Source organism: Dreissena polymorpha, chromosome 2, assembly GCF_020536995.1.
Source record: "Dreissena polymorpha isolate Duluth1 chromosome 2, UMN_Dpol_1.0, whole genome shotgun sequence".
NCBI classification, from domain to species: domain Eukaryota; kingdom Metazoa; phylum Mollusca; class Bivalvia; order Myida; family Dreissenidae; genus Dreissena; species Dreissena polymorpha.
The window spans coordinates 122431458-122448808 of record NC_068356.1 but is presented as its reverse complement, the minus strand read 5'-3'; the positions used below and the strand labels follow the sequence as shown (position 1 = coordinate 122448808).

At 36.9% G+C, this 17351-nt stretch overlaps 2 protein-coding genes across 3 annotated transcripts in view; one reads left to right on the top strand and one right to left on the bottom strand.

Moving 5' to 3' along the window:
- LOC127868825 (protein DD3-3-like) overlaps positions 1-4301 on the bottom strand; it is a 42441-nt gene extending 38140 nt beyond the window's left edge. Inside the window, exon 1 of the mRNA XM_052410909.1 lies at positions 4165-4301. Within this exon, the coding sequence (XP_052266869.1) occupies positions 4165-4247 (83 nt within the window). The 5' untranslated portion in view covers positions 4248-4301. The remainder of the gene's footprint in view (positions 1-4164) is intronic.
- The window catches only part of LOC127868827 (protein DD3-3-like), a 39373-nt gene that overhangs the window by 2473 nt on the left and 19549 nt on the right, over positions 1-17351 (top strand). Inside the window, exons 1-5 of one of the 2 annotated variants that reach the window (XM_052410910.1) lie at positions 4535-4783; positions 12084-12252; positions 13469-13549; positions 14872-15028; positions 16294-16473. In XM_052410910.1, the coding sequence (XP_052266870.1) occupies positions 12091-12252; positions 13469-13549; positions 14872-15028; positions 16294-16473 (580 nt within the window). In that variant the 5' untranslated portion in view covers positions 4535-4783; positions 12084-12090. Of the gene's footprint in view, positions 1-4534; positions 4784-12083; positions 12253-13468; positions 13550-14871; positions 15029-16293; positions 16474-17351 lie in introns of those variants that run through there. The other variant, XM_052410911.1, reaches the window with a different exon arrangement.

Below are 17351 nucleotides of genomic sequence, written 5' to 3'. Positions count from 1 at the left end.
ACTGTCTAAATAGTAAGTCTTAACTTATTAATCAATGATGGTTAATTAACTAAATAAGCATCAGTCTGGTTTGTTCACAATGTAAGTAATTAATATTGATTAATCTGTATGAATATCAAATCTGTGTCATTTCATTTTCAGGGGCTCAAATAATAGACTGAATGAAAATGGAAGGGGTCGTGCAAAGGCAAACAGGTTTGATTATATATAAAATATAAATATTCAAATTCCTCATGCATTTTTTAGCTCGGCTGTTTTCTGCGAAAACCTCAGGTATTGTCATAGCCAGCTCGTCCTGTCCGTCATCGTGTCGTGTCCGTCGACGCCCGTGTCATGCTAAAACCTTAACATTTTGTCAAGGTTTTGAACATTGGCTCTAAAATCAAAGTGCTTCAACCTAAAACTTTGAAACTTCATATGTACATGTAGCTGCACCGTGATGAGTTCTACATGCCACACCCATTTTTGGGTCATTAGGTCAAAGGTCAAGGTCACTGTGACCTCTAAAAAGAAATAAAAAATTCTGACAAGCTTTCATCTATTCAAAACTGCACCTGCAGCTCAGTGTGACACCCGTTATGCGGTGCTCTTGTTTATTTAAGGCGTATAAGCAAGATGGTACGTGTTTTCAAGTAAATGCCTCTCGTCAGTTATAAGCTTCAAGGCACTCTTCAATATCAAGTTATGATGATTTTGCCGTCCAATTCCCTGTGGCCTTTCGTCAATGCATCAGTAACTTTGTTCATAACATTTTTGTCTGCCCCATAAGTCCTTTACCCTTTTAGTTTGAAGAAAACTTAGGACAGGTAACTTTGCTCACTCATTTCCGTTAAGATTATGAGTTTTTATGCAGGAGGCAGTGTCTTTACAGGCAAATGTTTGAGCCTCTATGTTTATATAAGCTCTAAATTAGGTATATCTCCCACGCCAGTCGAAGGTATTTTGTATCTGAAACTTGGCTTTAACATTTTGCTCAGTTACTATGGACTTATGTCATAACAACTTACATGTAGTTTGTTTGTTATTTCACAAAAAATACACTTACATCTGGTCAAATCAAAAGGATCCTTATAAACTCATGGGACACTTAATATTTTAAACAAATAGATTGGCAGCTTGCACAACCTTGTAATAAAACAAACCCACAAAAGAAAATTTCATAAAATGTTCACAGAATTTATTTGTTCCATTGACAAGGCACAATAAATATAGTCTTGTAAGGTATGTTAAGATTATGTCCATTAGGAAACTGCCTATATAATAAGAGTTTTCCAAAATTATACATGAGGCCAAAAAAAAAGGTCCGTTTCAGGTCGCCCGACGGTGTCCCGAATCGGCGCCGACCTTCAACTTTTTATTGGGAATGCCAAAAAAAATAAAACTAAAATAAAAAATCATTCATTTTTGGTCATATAAGATGTAATATCAAGCAAACAAAGCATATATACCAGTATATACATGTATTTCTTATTATAAGCTTTAGAAGCCTTCCATATTAGTACCCGAAAAAAAAATCCCTACCTACTGTAGCGCGCGAACCGCCGACTTCCTGAGGCCGCCACCGAGCGCTGTGTGCACGACCTCAAACACACTCAACTATTTTGTTGAGTACAATAAAAATTAATAATTTTCCTTAGGCTACATGTACTCGCCTTCTGATTACAAACTTAAAATAATCGAGTCACTTCGGATATATACAATGCAACCAAAGAAGGGACCCATGCCTTCAACGAACCCTCCGGCTTCTGTGAGGCTACTGGCAACCACCTCCGTAAGGCTACTGGCTTCCGCGAAGCCACTGGCTGTTCTGGCTGTTCGTCTCCCCAAGGCCTTAGGTGAAGCTCCCGTCACTGCCTTGTACGACGTCCGTATACTCCAACACTCAGAAAACCCTCAACAAGAAACAGGAACTCTGCAGCCCGGGCAGCACCATTTAAAAGCCAACGTAAATACCCAACTGCTCCAGAATACTGTTCATGCGAGTACTGTACCTTTCTCATTAGATTTGATCTTATCTCCAACATTGTAGCCACCCCGAGCGTTGTTCTGGAAAACAAATTTAAGTTTACACTTTGATTCCACATTTTTACTTCTATCATAGGGATTAGTAAAATATTTGCACTTTTTCTAGGAGAGCATAAGTGGACTACCAGTGTTAATACTTATTGCAGAAATAGACAACTACATAATTTGAACAAGAGGTAGTGGAAAAAATGGCCTGAGAAATAATGAGACTTGCTCTGTGAAAAAGGGACTTAATGCATGTGCGTATAGTTCTCCCAAAAAAGCCTCTTCTCACTTATCTGGGAGGACACTTTACACATATACATTATGTTCCCTTTTCCCGCAGAGAAGTTACAAGACCAGGCTAGGATTCAAACTCACCATTGTCTGATTGACAAAGAGTCAAGCCCTCAACCAATTCAGCTAGCTGGGTCTAGCAGTTGCTCCCTTGTTTACTCTTCAATAGATATGTTAGAACACAAACCAAGCGCTTTCCATGGTGTAACCCAATTTAGAATAAAACACAAGCTGTCACCATAGGATGACTTATGCCCCCTATAAACGCTTGATAGAAGTTATGAGCTTTTTTCCAAACCTAAACGAAGATTTCGAAACCTAAACGCGGACCCTAAGTTCAAGGTCACAGGGGTCAAAATTTCTGTGCTTATGGAAAGGCCTTGTCTATATACACATGCATGCCAAATATGAAATTGCTATCTGAAGCGACAGAGAAGTTATGAGCATTTGTCGAAACCTAAAAGCAAAGTGTGACGGACAGAAGGACGGACGGTCCGATCATTATATGCCCTCCTTCGGTGGCATAAAAACTGACAAGCGAATGAGTAACAGTGTACTTAAGGAGTTTTAGTTTCTATCTGTACAGAAAAGACAACAAGATTCTGTGCATTACATTAAATTGTCAACAAAGAATGCCAATGTTGATTGACAAAATCTTGTTTCTTGCTGGAGAAAATAAAATTAAACTGAGCAAAAAAACTGTTTATTGTTTTAAGAAAAGTTTTTGACACCATCCAATTCTTCAATGGCTTTTGGATGAGTTTTATACATACATGCCTAACACTTATAGCCACTTCACAGAGACCTGAGTTAGAACATCAACCACAAATGTAGCTGAAGACACTTCAGAGATTATTTGTGAAAAATTGACTAGTACCTTATGTAGCGCAAGTTAAACAAACTTACAAAGCTATACCAGTGAGCAGCATTACAATGTATAAGCTATGGAAGCCAGAATTACCTGAGAATCAAATATTCTGTCGTTCTGAGTTCTAGTGGCCGTCTTTTCATTGAGCCTGTTGTTTGAGCCCCGTGGGTTGTGCATGTACAGGTCACACCACACTGAGCTGATGTATAATAGAAGTAGCACAATGTTCCAGGCTGAATGGCTGTAGTCTGTCATTCTGTTACTGAAATAAATAAGTATGTTTATGAATCCAAAAATATTGCTCCTTATTAAGCATTATTTTTAGCACAATTATATCATTCTAGCTGTTTGGTTGATATGCCTCTTTTAGTAATATTTGAAATCTTTTGCAGTATGCTTATTAATGTTCTTCAAACAACAAATAAATGCATTGGCATAACTAGGTTTAAGATTTAGCTAAATAGGTTTAACAGCACCAATAAAAAATTTAACATGAATAATCAAAGCTCTGACATATCACTAAATTATTAACAATCAATAACGTATATTTAAATTTAAATATATGGAATTAAAGATATAAAATAAAATTAATAAAACAGGTATTTTCAAGCATTGTTGTATTTTTTCGTTACAACAATTAACTGAACTATATAAATTCAAATATTGTTTTACTCCTATAAATATGAGGTTGATTTCGGTAGATTACGTCTAATTATTTGGACTAATATTGTTTAAGTCAGAGTTTTACGACATTTAATTACCAAAAATTGATTCCAACATGTAGCAAAAGATACTTTCGGTTACTCCTATAAATATGAGGTCGATTTACATCAGCTTACGTCTAATTTTTTGGACTAACTTTCGGTCAGATTCGACAAGAAATCACGCAGGTTTGTTCATAAACAAAATCTAGAGGGCGCTAATGAAATACCCCGAGTCGACCCGACCCGCGAGTTAACCGGGTTAGAGTATAATGCAAAAACTAAAAAACCTACCTAGGTGTGTGTAAGTATATGTCCCCGTGCACTTCTAAAATCATGCTAACCAAAATCATAAGTTTTCTCACAAATGTACTCATTTCGACCGCTGATTTTATTAACACAGAATCAAAAACACAAAATAAGTCGGTTTTCAGTTATTAACCTTAATATTGTAACAAGTTTATAACTAAATGACGTTACTGCACTTGACATAATGAAATAAGTGAGGGGAAAACTTCTGAACCGCTGCACATTTCTCGTGTTAAACAATAGCGTCATCAACCACTCCAATTTAAATTGATCACATTAAAGTGAGTCACAATAACTTGATTGTCGTCGGAGTTGTTGTTGTTGTTCTGTCATTGTTATGCGGTTTAAGCGGCGTAAACACGTAACACATCGAGTAGTAGGATTTAACATATTTAAAATTAATATCATATTCATTTAAATTAGCACATTTTCTATGTACATGTATTGTCAAAATACCGAAAAACGTACCGTCTTAACTTAAAAATAAAATCTAAAGAGTGATTATTTTTAATAAAAATAGTTCTTATTTTGCGCAGGAATATGATTAATTGGTTTTAAAAGTGAAAGTTACTTCCTAGTTTATTCCTGGTGTGTACTCTGTCAGGTATGTACAGTACATTCTGTGAAATTTCCAAGATATGAATTTTATAACTGAAATTGAATAGTAGGCTGTATTATTTTGAGGACCTGATTCTGTTTTGAAGACTTACTTACAGTAGACCTGTCTCTACAGAAAGATGAAATTGTGAAATAAATAATATTATTTATTGTTAAGGTGTAGTGTACATCATGTATTTTTATTGTCGTGTAATGTGTCCTATAAAATGGAATTATAATTTGCATTGTAATTAAATGTAAGATAAGTTAGATTACAAAAAGAACATGAGAATACAAATTTAATTAAATTTTAGTTTTTTAACAATAATATAAAATGGTAGTAAACCCTTTTAAGTGATCCCTTGCAGAAACGAAAAGGTTGCCGCTATTTAGCCGCAATGTTACGGCTTCAAAGCCGCAACTACAAAGCCGCTACCTTTTTTTGTAGCCGCAACTACTAGCCATTAAGTAGTCAATAGTAGCCGCTAGTGGCTACCGTGTGGCAATCTTATGGCTATTAGTAGCCGCTTGCGGCTCTTTTAGCCACAAGCGGCCCATAGTAGCTGCTAGCCGCTCATAGTAGCCAGAAGATAGCCAGAATGTATTCTTGTATCAAAAAAGTGCAATTATGATACAAGAATACATTCTGGCTATCTTCTGGCTACAACCAATACTTTAATATTAATCTTGAAAACACAAAAGGCTTAGTAGCCACTAGTGACTCTTAGTAGCCAGAAGGCAGCCACAATTTCATAATGACATCATATTTTGTATGATGTCATGACTCACTGATGTCATCAGACAAAAAATCAAACTGGCTGAATAATCTGACAAACAAATAGAAGTTACTGGGGAAGAGTTAAAGTCATTGTAAGTACGCTATGGTGATTAATACCGTTTCAATTGGTGTATATTTATTTTTAAATTTCAAAAATTGTTGTTGTTTTAAAACAAAAGCAGTAAAATTACATGTAACAGAGCGGGATTAATTTTATCTCTGGATTATTTCAAAAGGTTGTCATGATGTTTTAATTCTAGCTGTTAGCTGGCCATTTGTCAAGTCAACATAAAAGACAAAAGCAATCCATATATATTCTTTCTAAGAGGGGTTCTGATAAAAAAAATATTAATGTTGCAGTGTTTCAGATTGGCCCCACTTTTCTCAGGACAGGTGTCTTACTAGTCAAATTTTTTCCGAACATTTGTCCTAAATCATGACAAAACTTTCAGACAGCATGTTATCGTAAAGTTAATAAAAAAACAAGTCAACACTAAATCCAATAATATATGTTTGTGGCCATCAAGGATTGCAATCATCAGTCAGTACTTGGTAGCATACAATTGTCAGGTCTGTACCTAAATAACCCCAAGGGAAAATTGTGAGGAATTGTGCATCTGCTTTGAATTATTATGCCCCCCTTCGAAGAAAAGGGGATATATTGTTTTGATGGATGTCTGTCGGTAGACCAGTTCATTGGCCTTGGACATTAGATGACCCCTATTGAAATTGGGGTAACTAGGTCAAAGGTCAAGGTCACTTTCACAATAGACCATAGTCAAAACTAGTAGCAGCAACATAGCCTGAACAAGTTGCGAGAGCACTGCCAGAACTAGTAGCGGCAACATAGCCGCAACTAGTAGCGGCAACCAAGCCGCAACTATAGTAGCGGCAAAATAGCCACAACTAGTAGCGGCAACCGAGCCGCAACTAGTAGCCAGAGCAGAGTCAAAACTATCAGTGGCAACATAGCCAGAACTAGTAGCTGCAACCGAGCCGCAACTGGTAGCCAGAAAGCTCATTTGCATACGAAATACTACCGAGCGGCAACTTAGCCGCAACATTGCGGCAACGTAGCCACTAATAGTTGCAGCAGGGCCTAAATTTTCGTAAGGAATATTATGGGTATCTAACGGTTTATAGGTGTCTATCGCAACCGTTGTTTATTTGTGGTGTTTTCATTTCAAAACACTTATATTTGTTAATGCAGCATCAACATACTAACTACTAAGACAATATCCCAGAAAGAGAAAAATAATGCATTTGAATATCAACCGTACCTCTTCCGTTTTGACAACTGACGACATAATCTAAATGAAGTTTTATTGCAGTTTCGTTTATACAACACAAAGACACTATTTTGTTTTACGGATCATTTCGTCTTAGAGGACTCACCAGTCATGTAAAATATTGAATATAATATATATTTTTTATTTACAACTGGTAGCATGATGATTTGCATAAGATTGGTCGGTAAACCACATTTTAACTACCCCGGTACTCTTTTTACCTGTTAATTCTATTCAGCTCAATTCAACAGTGAAAAATGCCCATGATATCACTAGTTTAAAAAATTAGGTTACATGTAATTTGGGGCCATCAATACAGTAAAGTACAGTACACTCCACGCGTTTTCCCCAAAAAACGCGCTCCCTCCGCGGTTTTTTTCTGCTAGCGAGTGTTCACGCGGCGTTGGAAGAGCGAGGTGAACTCGATAAAACGCTCGGCGTTACGCCGCGTTCGCTAATTCCCGCGGCGTGTATTACTTTAGGCTAGTAGGTAAATGCAGACACTTTCCGTTCTTATCAGTGATCGCCGCGCAACGCCGCGTTAGCAGTGTGCTACTGGGCATGCCAAAAAATAAAAACATTGTCATAATAAATTGTTTAAATACTGTAGTACATGTATAAAAAAGATAATTGTATAGAAAATTAATACGTATAAAAATTATGTTTTTTAATTCACAGGTACTTTACGATATGAATTAGTCTAATATAATACATTTGACAAATGAATATTTAAATCATAACACATATGACACAAGAATAAATGTTCCGTAAAATTTCCAAATGAGAATAATAATTCGTAATCCGAAACACACTACAATTTTTAAAACGACGTTTACAAATGCTTCCAATATACAGTCATGTATATTTCCCGACAAAAGCGCGCGAAATTATGCTGCAATGTACAAGGTCAAGGTACAATGTATACTCCTGCAAAGCGTGCGTGTATTGATTTTTTTATACAAACTTTGTAGCGCAGAGAACATTGAATTTTGTTGATTTCGGTTAAAAGTTTCTTTGGTATTTATTAACGAAATTATATCGCGAAAAAGTTGATATTTCCTCTAAAATAATTTCAAATCGAACACGCCGAATCTTTATCGTTACGGTATTTTAGTAGAGTAATTATTTTAACACTAATTGTATAGTAAACTGATTAAAGAAGACATCTGGGCGGAACTGGATTTTAAGTGTTTGACGTTATGAAAACACGCAAAGCTTGTCTACTGACCTATTGTGTAGACTGCTGTCTGCGGTGTTTTGACAAAAGGGATTAACATGTGTGAATGTCACTCTGCCGATTTGGTCCATAATTACTGGTAAACATTGTTTAGAATGTCGACGCAACAAGAATACAACTGTGAATATTAAATGCAATTATCAACTCAATAGTTACCACCTTTTAGCAATCAATTGAATAACCTACAAACAAAGACAAAATCAATGCATTAGCGAGCAGAGAATTGACTTTGTTCCGACAATTAAAACCATTCCTTATGCATTCGTTGAACGTGTTTACTTGAGTAAGTTATGCCTGTAGACAGGAAGCGGCTTTTCTTTGATTACGTCAAACTGTCAATTCACACAGATTTGCGAGATTTTTAGGGTCCTTGGTCATTTGTATACATGTTCAGTATAGAAAATCACCTGCTAACATGAAAACTTTGGATTAAATTATCAAAACAAGAGTTCCGCGGTCGGAGATGACCGCATTGAAGCCGGATTTTTGATTTAAATGACAGGAAAGTACCTTTCGTGTTTTTGTCAATGCAATACTTAAATTACTGAAATATTGTTCAAAGGTCAAAATGAAATGTAAGTACTTTTCAAGGCATGAGCAAACCTTGTGTTATGTTTTGAATGCATGCATATACATGAACAACAATAACATTTAAGGTCACAAATATGAACTTGAATTGACAATTAGGAAAGTTTGATCTCAATTTTTTTATTAGCAAATTAGTAACATATTGTTTGAAGTTTCCATCAATTTCATTATCAAATGTAAGAAAATAAACTTAGATGAAATAATACTATTTATTGTTTTGCTTTCACATACCTACACAGAAATCCAGACAGCCTTATGATCACTCCAAAAGGTTTCTATCACACCAGTTCTAGCAGATAGATTGGACACATAAATATGATCCAAGCTTGAATGATAGTCTGTGGTTTCACATTTAAGGTCACAGTGACCTTGACCTTCAAATGAATGACATTGAAATGACCAGTGGTCATCTTCTAGTACTGGCCAATCTTTATTTCAAGTTTGAAGACTCTAGGTACAAGCATACCAAAGTTATAACATGAAATAAGAACTTTAACATTTTTACATTCAAGGTCACAGTGACCTTGACCTTCAAATGAATGACCTTGAAATGTCCAGTGGTTACTTACTAGTTCTGGCCAACCTTCATGTCAAGTTTCAAGACTCTAGGTCTAAGCATACCAAAGTTATAACAACTTTAACATTTTTACATTCAAGGTCACAGTGACCTTGACCTTCAAATGAATGACCTTGAAATGTCCAGTGGTTACTTACTAGTTCTGGCCAACCTTCATGTCAAGTTTCAAGACTCTAGGTCCAAGCATACCAAAGTTATAACAACTTTAACATTTTTATATTGAAGGTCACAGTGACCTTCACCTTCAAATGAATGACCTTGAAATGACCAATGGTCATCTGTTAATCCTGGCCAACCTTCATGTCAAGTTTGAAGACTCTAGGTCCAAGCATACCAAAGTTATACCATGAAATAAGAACTTTAACATTTTTACATTAAAGATCACAGTGACCTTGACCTTCAAATGAATGACCTTGAAATGACCAGTGGTTACTAACTAGTTATGGCCAACCTTCATGTAAAGTTTCAAGACTCTAGGTCCAAGCATACCAAAGTTATAACAACTTTAACATTTTTTATATTGAAGGTCACAGTGACCTTGACCTTCAAATGAATGACCTTGAAATGACCAGTGGTCATCTGTTAATCCTGGCCAACCTTCATGTCAAGTTTGAAGACTCTAGGTCCAAGCATACCAAAGTTATACCATGAAATAAGAACTTTAACATTTTCGAGCACGCCGCCACCCCGCCCGCCCGCCCGCCCGACAACATCAATCTATAAGCCGAGATTTTTTCGAAAAAAATCCGGCTAATAAAAACAATGTTGCAAACTGTGTTTATATTAATTGGTAAGTATTAGTTAAAAGACGACGTTTTGTGTGTCGTAAATCAACGAGTTTTCTATACAACAACAACTACTTCTACAACCACGTCGGGATCGATCTATCTTGGTTGTTTTTTTTTATTGTAAATATTATACTACATGTACATGTATGTACTTGTAATAAATGTAATTTTATTTGAAAATCAGGAAGTCAAACAAAATTAAATTGATCGTTATCTCGTAAAACGCGGAGTTTTCCCTGTTTGCCAACGCCGAGAGCCGCCGCGTTGGCTTATCAGTTTTGCCGATCGTTAACCGCCGCGTCCAAAATCATGCAAACGCCGCGTATAGCGGGATTTTCTTAATCTCCCTCCAGGTCGAAACCCGCGGAGTATGGAGGGAAATTGGGGAAAACGCGTGGAGTGTACTGTTTGTCACGCTTTTTGTAAAGATGTTTAACCCCCCCTTCCCCCTGTCACAAACTGTCACAAAATCTTGCCCCCCCCCACCCACCCCTCAAGTACATCACAAACTCACACCTTCAAACAATTTTTTTGTATAAATTAATGCCTATTTCAAATTTAATCTAAAAAACAATTCACTATAATACTGTATTAAAATTTCGCTTAAAAGAACTTTCACATTACAGGCTTTTATGACTGTAGGGTTGTTACTGTGGGCAGTTTGAATATTTGTCCATGTGTTTACCTCTTAGAAATAAAAACAAAATTATAATTTAGATTTTCTTTCAACCCTTTACTAACCACAAAATGGAACAGTCAAATAAATTATTTCGTCATTTACTAATGATATTGCGTGGAGGTTGTATCTTTTTAATAAGCCGGCCCAGCCAAGGTGTCTATTAAAAATTTGAACAACATATTCAGGAGATACGCAATTCGTTTTGTTTTGACATAAACTAATTCAAATGTTTCACAAATTATTATATTTTTTTTAAATTGTACTTAAGAAATAATGAATAAACTAGAACTGGCGCAGCAGAGGCTGACGCATATCCCCACACCACATGTTTGACACAGGGGGCACCCCAGGGTTGGTAATGGGGCCATGCATAGTTGAGATTGACCGTATTGTCATAAGAGATGTTCAGTATCAATTTGAAGTAAATCGGTGTAGAAATGAAGAAGTTATGGTTAAAGGCAATTTTGGGTGGGCGGGGACGCCTCAGGGTTGGTAATGGGGCCATGCATAGTTGAGATTGACCGTATTGTCATAAGAGATTTTCAGTATTAATTTGAAGTACATGTAAATTGGTGTAGAAATGAAGAAGTTATAGTAAAAGGAAATTTTGGATGGGCGTGGTCTATGTGGGTGGGGGCGCCCCAGGGTTGGTAATGGGGCCATGCATAGTTGAGATTTACCGTTTTGTCATTAGGGATGTTCAGTATAAATTTGATGTAAATCGGTGTAGAAATAAAGAAGTTCATGTAAAAAAAACATAAAAAATGAGTGAAAATCTCTGACCCGGCCCCACCCCAACCCCCATAACTTTTGACCCAGGGGTCAGATCAAAATGCACGTTCGCACATAATCTCATAGCTACCATGTGTGTAAGTTTCAAGGTTCTAGTGCTTATAGTGTAGGAGGAGATAGTGGCCAGGACGGACAGACAGAGGGACAGATGCCGGAGATAACCTTAATATCCCCACACTTTTCAAAAAGCGTGGGGATAATTAGACATAAACTTTTTTTTAAATAAATGTGTGACATCACACATGGCCTGAACCCCCCCTCCCCCATCCCCCATGTCACAAACTGTCACACTTTTTTACACCCCCTCCCCCTGCCTGGAGCATGACAAACTTTATGGACGGCCCCTTTTCGTATTATGGTTTTATGTATGTATACATTATAATTGCTAAATCTTAAACCTAGTTATGCCAATGCATTTATTTGTTGTTTGAAGAACATTAATAAGCATACTGCAAAAGATTTCAAATATTACTAAAAGAGGCATATCAACCAAACAGCTAGAATGATATAATTGTGCTAAAAATAATGCTTAATAAGGAGCAATATTTTTGGATTCATAAACATACTTATTTATTTCAGTAACAGAATGACAGACTACAGCCATTCAGCCTGGAACATTGTGCTACTTCTATTATACATCAGCTCAGTGTGGTGTGACCTGTACATGCACAACCCACGGGGCTCAAACAACAGGCTCAATGAAAAGACGGCCACTAGAACTCAGAACGACAGAATATTTGATTCTCAGGTAATTCTGGCTTCCATAGCTTATACATTGTAATGCTGCTCACTGGTATAGCTTTGTAAGTTTGTTTAACTTGCGCTACATAAGGTACTAGTCAATTTTTCACAAATAATCTCTGAAGTGTCTTCAGCTACATTTGTGGTTGATGTTCTAACTCAGGTCTCTGTGAAGTGGCTATAAGTGTTAGGCATGTATGTATAAAACTCATCCAAAAGCCATTGAAGAATTGGATGGTGTCAAAAACTTTTCTTAAAACAATAAACAGTTTTTTTGCTCAGTTTAATTTTATTTTCTCCAGCAAGAAACAAGATTTTGTCAATCAACATTGGCATTCTTTGTTGACAATTTAATGTAATGCACAGAATCTTGTTGTCTTTTCTGTACAGATAGAAACTAAAACTCCTTAAGTACACTGTTACTCATTCGCTTGTCAGTTTTTATGCCACCGAAGGAGGGCATATAATGATCGGACCGTCCGTCCTTCTGTCCGTCACACTTTGCTTTTAGGTTTCGACAAATGCTCATAACTTCTCTGTCGCTTCAGATAGCAATTTCATATTTGGCATGCATGTGTATATAGACAAGGCCTTTCCATAAGCACAGAAATTTTGACCCCTGTGACCTTGAACTTAGGGTCCGCGTTTAGGTTTCGAAATCTTCGTTTAGGTTTGGAAAAAAGCTCATAACTTCTATCAAGCGTTTATAGGGGGCATAAGTCATCCTATGGTGACAGCTTGTGTTTTATTCTAAATTGGGTTACACCATGGAAAGCGCTTGGTTTGTGTTCTAACATATCTATTGAAGAGTAAACAAGGGAGCAACTGCTAGACCCAGCTAGCTGAATTGGTTGAGGGCTTGACTCTTTGTCAATCAGACAATGGTGAGTTTGAATCCTAGCCTGGTCTTGTAACTTCTCTGCGGGAAAAGGGAACATAATGTATATGTGTAAAGTGTCCTCCCAGATAAGTGAGAAGAGGCTTTTTTGGGAGAACTATACGCACATGCATTAAGTCCCTTTTTCACAGAGCAAGTCTCATTATTTCTCAGGCCATTTTTTCCACTACCTCTTGTTCAAATTATGTAGTTGTCTATTTCTGCAATAAGTATTAACACTGGTAGTCCACTTATGCTCTCCTAGAAAAAGTGCAAATATTTTACTAATCCCTATGATAGAAGTAAAAATGTGGAATCAAAGTGTAAACTTAAATTTGTTTTCCAGAACAACGCTCGGGGTGGCTACAATGTTGGAGATAAGACTTCCGATCCTGCTGGGGGTAATGCTGCGAACCAATACCAAATGGTAACTTATAAATACAAACAAAAATTTGAGTACGTAAAGATATTAGATATATATAGTGCAGCAGTAAGATATGTATTTGTGGCTAAATTTATAATAACTTCTGTGTGTGGTCATTTTTACACCATAATCATTATCATGAAATCAACAAAAATACTCTTCTTTTTTTTTTTGCAATTGTACGCAATGCAAAAATTATGATTTAACTCATTGTACGTCTTATTATCTCTTTTATTAATTCATAAGGCATGCAATGATAATAACGGCATTCATAATTAAGTCATATCAGTATTCAAAATAATTGTTGCATAAGAAATTAAAGGATAGCAAATAAGGCATGCACTAATCAAACATCTAGGAGTAAAATGCATTAACATAAATGTTCTCTCATCTCACTTTATTGTAATAGAACATGGGCATAACAATTGTTAAATATTTTAAGCTATGTGAGGTATTATATGTCAATCAAGATTGCATATAAGAATTTAATGTTATGACCCAAAAAATTACTTTATTAAATTTTAATTTTATAAAATTAGTGATTGCATACTGGCAATGCTAATTGTCCAGGGTTTGCTACATTGGCCTGAGCCTGTATAGAAATAACACAGGCAGATCAAAAGGGGCAGGGGACACAGCGTACACCCCCCCCCTAAAATCGCCAAAGTTAAGTTAATTTACACAACATTTCCCACTAATCACAGACAATCACGAAACTTTAGACTTTCTGTTGCCCGGTTTTTCAAGTCGAACTTTGATTCTGATATATCCCTCTTTGTGCACATTGATTCTCTTTCGCTGCATTTTATGTCAACAAAGAAAGATGCGCCAACGCCTTCAAAATCACTAAAATCCTGGAGCTTCTGGCTTTGCCCTGCACCCAATAGGGGCCCTAGCAACCCCCCTGGATCCCCGGCAAATCTTTCAATATCCCGCCCCCCTAACAGAAATCCTGGACTGCCCCTGAATAACCTATGTTACAGGTCAGGAAGGAAAAAATTACACTTCATATTTGATGACCGTCATGATCGTAAAATGTTCTTTCTCTGAAGGAAACTGTAAAAATCTGTAAAAATGCGGGCTTTGCTTGACCAGACTGACTATTTTGATGACACCCCATTGTGCCTAGATGTAAGTTTTTAAGTTTCAAATCTCTTTACATTGGTGATTCTTTTGTTTTGCCCTTACTTTAGTTAGTTCTCAAGTTTTCTTGCTATGACTGGCAGGTGTAATGTTTAACCCTAATAAAGTGAGCATTTACGTCAGAATAAGAATTAAACTTATGTTTTCTTGATTTTAATGAATACTTTATTCTTGCTTTTCAGCATTACTTTCAAAGCGGCTCATCAGGTGACAGCCTGTTGACCTTGGAATGGACCAATCAGCATGGCTGTGGGGGTAATGAGGATACAGACCCTCAAAAGCAGAACTGCAACCTCGTGATTCAGTTCATGTGTGAGGATGCCATTAGCAATATACCAGGTATGAATGTCTTGGCAAAAGCTAAATTATCGTAGATTGGGTATTTTTATGGGTTAGGACCACTGGTTGGTTGCTTTGTGATGACTGTTCCAAGACGGTGGCTTCAGTTCTGATCATGTTTGTATTTTTGTTATGTGTGTGTCTTGTCTAGTACATTTGTTTTGTGTCTCATTGTTTTGGCATTTGGTCCCTTGCCATCAGAGACTGGTCACAGTGGCCTAGTGGATAAGGTGTCTGCCTCGGGATCGGCAGGTTGAAGATTCGAGCCCCATGGGGAGCGTATGTCGACGGATGGATGTTTGTCATGGGACTTGTTCCGTTAAGGCCGGTTCGTGAGCCGCGAGCTAGTTAAAAAAATGGATGGTTACCGACTTCTATTTGCCTGGCGCCTGGCATAGTGATAGGAGTTGGGAGGTACATGGTATACACGCAAAAAGTGACTCATAAGCAAAATCGGCTGGCCCTTTCAATAGGGGTGACACTTTAATAAAAAAGACCTTTACCATAAGGAAAGGAACGTTTGTGTAATAAGGTTTCTTACCTACTGGTGCAGCTGATGTTTCAATTTGTGTGTGTTCTAGCATTTGACAGAATATTATGTCAGGTTATTATTACCCATGACCAGACGAGTGTCACAATAGTTTTAACGACCATAATCCAGGTTTCTTGTCCTGATTTTTTTATTACCTGTTTATCTCCCTGTCATAGAAATTATTCCGTTTGTAAGCACTTATAAAAAATGTATGGGCCCTGCTCTGTGAAAAACGGGTTTAATGCATGTGCTTAAACTGTGGTCCCAGACGACACTTTTCGCTTTTATGATACTTTCTGTTCAAAGAAAGTTACATAATCTTCTTTGCAAAAATTATGTTTAGGCGGAAATTGTCGTCCCTGATTAGCCTGTGTGGACTGCACAGGCTTATCTGGAATGACACTTTCCGCCTTTACTTAATTAAAACATTCTTTAAACCTCTTTTTCAAAAAGCACGGCTCAAATGTAAGTAATGCTGTTAAGACCAACCATGCATTTATTGTAAAGTAGTAAAAATAACAGTCATTGTTGCAATGGACAATATATTAACTTCGTAGCCTCCTACTAACAATCTTGAACAAAAAATGAGTGATTTAAGGCTGTCTGATGGTTCAGTAGGTGCCAATTTATTGTTAATAATTATGATTTAGATTAATTGTCACTTTTTAACAACGATATAAATGCCAAATATTTGGAAAACACAATATGTCAGTTTTGTGACCTGCTATTTCAGCCCTCAAGGATCAAATACGTGATGGAACTTCGACCAATCGCATGGAGTATTCCCCTCCCCCTAACGATGAAACAGAGGCAGCAAAGGACACGAGGAAACAAGGAGCACTGGACACAAGCAGAGGACTGCAGGAATCATGGGAGGCCTATGACAGCTGCTATGTCAGGGAACGTAACAATGGTAGGCAGTTTAACACTATGACAGCTGCTATGTCAGGGAACGTAACAATGGTAGGCAGTTTAACACTATGACAGCTGCTATGTCAGGGAACGTAACAATGGTAGGCAGTTTAACAATATGACAGCTGCTATGTCAGGGAACGTAACAATGGTAGGCAGTTTAACACTATGACAGCTGCTATGTCAGGGAACGTAACAATGGTAGGCAGTTTAACACTATGACAGCTGCTATGTCAGGGAACGTAACAATGGTAGGCAGTTTAACACTATGACAGCTGCTATGTCAGAAAACGTAACAATGGTAGGCAGTTTAACACTATGGCAGCTGCTATGTCAGGGAACGTAACAATGGTAGGCAGTTTAACAGTGTTAATTTTGGTCAAATTTGGATTAAAAAATCGGCCTCATTCACAATCACAAAAAATGTTTTTTCCCCCAAATGACTGCCAAAATTCACAATTGAAGGTTTCCAAATAAGCAAATTATCTTTTTAAAAGTTCCTATTTTTCCTTTCCAAATGGCCCAAGAGCCTTATTCCAAATGTTTTGGAAAAGACTGACAGTTTATGTGTTTACAGCTAGGGGTAACTAGTGAATGTACCGGGGTAATACATTCCTGCTCAAAATCAAAGTAAAAATGGCTATATGCAATGAGCATGAAACCAGAACAGCATGCAAGTAACTCTTAAGGGTTGGTAATGTAGGCTATTAAACTTGAATCTATTTAGAAAGTTGTTAAATTTTATTAATTTTCTGAGGGACTATCTATACAAACATGTCAAAATGCTTTATTTTGGCAGGGGCCTTGTCTATGTTGGTATCCACTTCAGTTTGTGCAGAGTAGGACTTGATTTAATTACAGACTTTGTTAAGATCTAGT